Consider the following 5,323-nt stretch of genomic DNA (forward strand, 5'->3'; position numbering starts at 1 on the left):
TGTGTGGTCTTTGTGTGGACACGTTTTCATTTTCCTTGGGTAGATACTTAGGTGTGGAATTGCTGGGTCACACTCCCTATTTTATGTCTAATTTTTAAAGAAACTACGAAACTGTTCTCTAAGCTGGTTGCACAATTTTACAAGCCAGCCAGCAGTGTATGAAAGGTCCAGTTTCTCTATATCCATGCCAAACACAAAATCCAATACCTTTGAGCTGATTTTAACTCATAGCGACCCTATAACACAGAGCAGAACTGCCTCCTAGGGTTTCCCAAGCTGTAATTCTCTATAGAAGCAGGCTGCCACGTTTCTCCATGGACCATCTGGTGGGTTTGAACTGCTACCTTTTAGATAGCAGCAGAGCACACAACCACTGTACCACCAGAACTTTTTACATCCATGCCAACATTTTTTGTTGTCTGTCTTTTTAATTATAGCCATCTGCTGACAGTTGGGATTATCACGTTGTGATTGTAATTAGCATTTCCCTGGTTCATGGTCACCAGCCACTCCTCAGAAACACTATAGGGTTCTTAGAAACGTTCTTTTCTAGTTTATTGGGTCCGTGTCCCCTTGTATTACTAAGCACAATAGTCTTTGTTCAGCAAATTTATCCTAAAGAGACTCGGGTTACATATGCAACAGAAATGAGGATTTTCAGCTGACTTGCTCCTTGTCAATATGTAAAGAGTACATGCCATTATACCTGGATGCGGTCACCAGGAATTTCTTTGATAAAGCAACACTCATGGAAGCAGCAGTCAAGAAATCAGACGACGTATTACATTAGGCAAATCTGTTGCACAAGACCTTTTTAAAGTGTTGAAGAGCAAAGATGTCAGCTTGGAGACTAAGGTGCGCCTGACCCAAGCCATGGTATTTTCAGTAACCTCATATACATACAAAAGCTGGAAAGTGAGTAAGATGCTTTTGAGTTATGGTGTTGGAGAATATTGAAAAGTGCCATGGGCTGCCAAAAGAACCAACATGTGTGTTGGAAGAAGTGCAGCCAGAGCGCTCCTTGGAGGCCAGGATGGTCAAACATCGTCTCTCATACTTCAGACATATTGTCAGGAGGGACTAGTTGCTGGAGAAGGATATCATGTTTGGTAAGGTGGAGGGTACGAGAAAAATAGGAAGACCCCCAACGAGATGGACTGGCCAAGTGGCAGCATCGATGGATTCATGTGTGGCAACAGTAGTGAGGTTGGCCCAGGATCGGGCAGTGTTTTGTTCTGCTGTGCATAAGGTTGCTATGAGTCAGTGCCAACTCGATGGCACGTAACAACTGCAATTAGAAACTGCTCATAAGAGAAGCAGTACTGGATTCTTCACTTCAAATTCCTGACTGATTTTTCTCACTGATAATACTAAGCAAGAAGACACACATTTCTTCTCCAAAATGATTTGAATGCTTCCATTATGATTCCTGTAGTGTTCTTTAGCAAAATCACGAGACTTTCCCTGCCCTATTCTCATATACTGAATCATGTAGGTGCTGTATGATGATACTTAGAGACTCAATCCTCTTTGTGGGGGAAGAGAAGGAAAAGAGAGCATTTCAGAAATTCTTGGAATGCGTTTGCAAAATTTTTACTGTTATACTTTTCTCCGAAAACAGACTCCTACTGTTTTAATCTCATAAGATTACAGCAATTCAAGCTTGATTAAAATTCCAGCATTGAAAGATATCTAAAAAAAAAAAAAAATCCACAAAATGCAGACCTTCTGTATGTGAATTTCAAACAAAACAAAAAAACCGAAAAGAAATAAAAGGTTCCCTGTGCTATATATTATTGAAATATTTGTTTATATCTGTGATTTTAGACGTCTGGACTGACTAAAGCACAAATCTCAACATAAGCAACATAATGGCCCAGTGGTAATGTTTCTGGTTTGGATGCTGTGAGTCTATTTCCAACATGGTGACCCCTAGAACTTCTTGGGTTTTCTAGGCTTTATCACTTTCCAGAAGCAGATTGCTATGTCTTTCTCCTGTGGAGTCTCTGAGTAAAGTCAAACCACCAACTTTTCTGTGAGAGGTTGAGTACTTAACTAAGGCGCCACCATGGCTCATTCCAGTGGGGTCAGACATATGCAAAAACAAAACCCAAAGAGACTAGCAAAGTGGTGATTTATTCAATCAGATTGCTACTTCAGTTATGCCATCATTTACTGGTGATGGGCATTGGTAAGGGGATGGAATACAGCAGCATTTTCTAAACCACAGGTTGTAACTAATATGGTAAATGTTTTGTGACACCTGCTGTATCTGTATGTCTATGCACATACATGTATGTACAAACACACATAAACAATTACACGTATACATGCATACAGGGACATACACACATATATACATCATAGAGAACTGGATTTGTTATAAACTTTATTGCTCTCTCTGGGTTCCGGGACAAAAGTTTGGAAGTCACAGATACAGAGAACTGAGTGAATGACTGTGAGCTGAGCTGTATTTATGTGCTCTCTGGAATGAGAACTCAAACAGACATGTAAACTGTCCACTGGCATGGGGAGCTTACTATTTACTGTTCCAAAGGCTGGAGCAAAGCCATGTTGGATTAAAAGCAAACAGATAAACAAATACACAGGTGTCCTATCATGGTTAAGGTTCTTGAATATATTCCATTGAGTGTCCTAGTTGACCCAGGAAGGATTCAAGTGTGTTCCATCTTTATGCTGTTTCTTGCAAACCTTGGGAATAAATGTAAACAAGAATTAATGGAGAATTCCATTTCTCATTTTATTAGCTAGTTTACATCAACAACAGTTAATTGAAGGATGTTAGGGTTATAGGGATTCTGGAATAAAAAATGCTGGCTTTCTTAAAATAATTAAAGCAAGTCCCAAGTCCTGTTCCTCCCCTCCCCCCAAATATTACATTTGGATTCCTGGTGTGGCACTATAGGTTAATGTGCTGGACTTCAGGATTGGTTTAAACTGCAAGGTTGGTGGTTCAAGCTTATAAGCCGCTCCTTGGAAACCTTATACAGGGTTGCTATGAGTCAGAACTGATTCGATGACACTAACAACAATATTAAATTTGGAGTCCTGGTACGGCACTGTAGGATTAAGCTCTCGACTTCAAGGTCAGTTTGAACTGCAAGGTCAGTGGTTCAAGTTTACCAGCTACTCTTAGGAAACCCTATACAGGGACACTATGAGTCAGAACTGACTCAACAGCAAACAACAAACAATATTAAATTTATGTATATCTTAAGATATATATTAAACATCATATGCAATTCAGGTATAACAATCCTTGAATTCAGGGAATAAGCTAATACCACAAAGGTAGAATGCTAAAAAGAGTATCACAGAGGGTACTTGGCTATAGAATTGTTTTGTCGTGTTATCCTTGATTTGGATAAAAGTATTACTACTTTTCATCTATTTACGTATCCCAAAAACATCCAGCTGAATACTTGGTGACTTTAGCTTGGAAACTCAATGAAAACCCTACCACATTCTCCTGTTAAAGACACACACATTTTAAAATGTAGTACTTAATCATTGCAATATGTAAAATGTAAAAGATTATACCCTTTGACCAAATGTGATAGTTAAGGCTTTTTTGTCAATTTGAGTGGGCTAGGATTCTCATTTGTTTGGCAGTTGAGATGCTGATGTTATCGTTAAGTGCTGTTGAGTTAGTTCTGACCCTGCATAGGGTTTCTGGGGAGCAGATGGTGAGCTTGAACCACTGATCGTGTGGTTCAAACCGACTTTGCAGTCCAGCACATTAACCCACAACCAGGAGTCCAGCTGAGACATGGCTAACCCCAAATGATGATATATAATATAATGTAATCAACTCTATGATGAGGTCTGCTATGAGTAGCCAATCAATTGAAGGTAAGTTTCCTCAGGCGTATGGCCTGATTCCAATATATTGGACACTTAGGCAAGGCTTGCTTACTCTCTGCTAGGTCTGGATCTTGCATCTGGCTTGTCCTCCAACCTCTATTTCTTTGTAGTTGAGCTTGTGCCTGCTCTATTACCTGCAGATCTTACAAGCTATCAGCAGCCTGCCTTCTTACCTGCAGGAACTGCCTGCTTGCCTGCAGTTGCAGATTGCCTGGGACCTGGCAATCTTGGTTCATCAGCCCTGAAGCTACATGAGTCAGAAGCCTCCTGCCTGACAGCTAGCTGACCAATGTACTTGGGACTTGCCCACCTCTACAACTGAGTGAGACACTTCCTTGACAGAAACCTCTCTTTATATTTACATACGTAAGCTTCACTGGTTTTGCTTCTTTAGAGAACCCAGCCTAAGACAGCAAGTTAAGTGATACTTGTGAAAATGAATCCAGGGACATATAATTCAAAAACAAGAACACCAGCAATATAGGCAGTTATTTATCAGTGCGAAAAACTTGTAGCAACTCGAAATATCCAACACTAGAGAGATGGTTAAATAATCTTTTGCTTATCTGGACTAAGTAAACTATTAGTTTATAATTAGATATTATATTTTAAATTCATTGTAGGAAAAAACAAACATTATTACATTTTTATTTTGCAATTTCTTATTCCTTTGATTGGGAACTAGAAGCATGACCTCTTCCTTCTGCAAGAAGATGCCAATGCCAGGTCTTATGTAAGAAGGCTTCAAAAAAGTTCATGGAAAAATGCCATTATCTTTTTTTCCCCCTTTTTGAGAACTAAGGTCAGTATTTCATTTATTTTTTTAAGTTTTTATTGTGAATTGGGTGAAGGTTTACAGAGCAGATCAGTTTTTCATTCAACAACTCATACACATTTTGTTTCATCTTCCATTATCTTTTAATTCCATTTTCTCAAGACATTTTAAAAGCCCTCTCACATTTTACTTTTAATATGCAAACCAGAATTCAGTTTTGCATCTTTAACTGAGAGGTTTTATTGTTTCATATAGTGATATTTATGAAACTGTTTAAATATTAAATACTAATTTAAAACACAGGAATGAGTATGAGTTTAAATATTAAGTACTAATTTAAAACACAGGAATGAGTATGAGTGAGTAGCTAGTGTCCTTGTAAAGTCTTATAAAAGGAAGATTATAATGTGACCAGCAAGAAGATGGGAATGTGTACTTATTAAAACGCTAACATTCCTAGCTGGTGGGAATGCAAGAGATTTATACTTCTCCATTTTGCTTTTATTTAAGAAGTATTTATAATTAATATGACACTTCGATAAGATGAAAATAACCAAAAAACAAAAACGGAGCCAGTTGCTATTGAGTAGATTCCAACCCCATGTATGTCAGAGATGCTGTGTGCTCCACAGAGTTTTCATGTATGTCAGAGACGCTGTGTGC

The 5,323-nt window shown here is 38.5% G+C and overlaps 1 protein-coding gene across 1 annotated transcript in view; it reads right to left on the reverse strand.

Annotated features, from left to right (window-relative positions):
* Positions 1–2,692: 2,692 nt before the first annotated feature.
* The window catches only part of NMRK1 (nicotinamide riboside kinase 1), a 26,418-nt gene continuing 23,787 nt past the window's right edge, over positions 2,693–5,323 (reverse strand). Inside the window, exon 8 of the mRNA XM_006834926.1 lies at positions 2,693–2,712. Coding sequence (XP_006834989.1) covers positions 2,693–2,712 — 20 coding nt within the window. The remainder of the gene's footprint in view (positions 2,713–5,323) is intronic.

The sequence above is a fragment of the Chrysochloris asiatica genome, unplaced genomic scaffold, assembly GCF_000296735.1.
Source record: "Chrysochloris asiatica unplaced genomic scaffold, ChrAsi1.0 scaffold00014, whole genome shotgun sequence".
NCBI lineage: Eukaryota > Metazoa > Chordata > Mammalia > Afrosoricida > Chrysochloridae > Chrysochloris > Chrysochloris asiatica.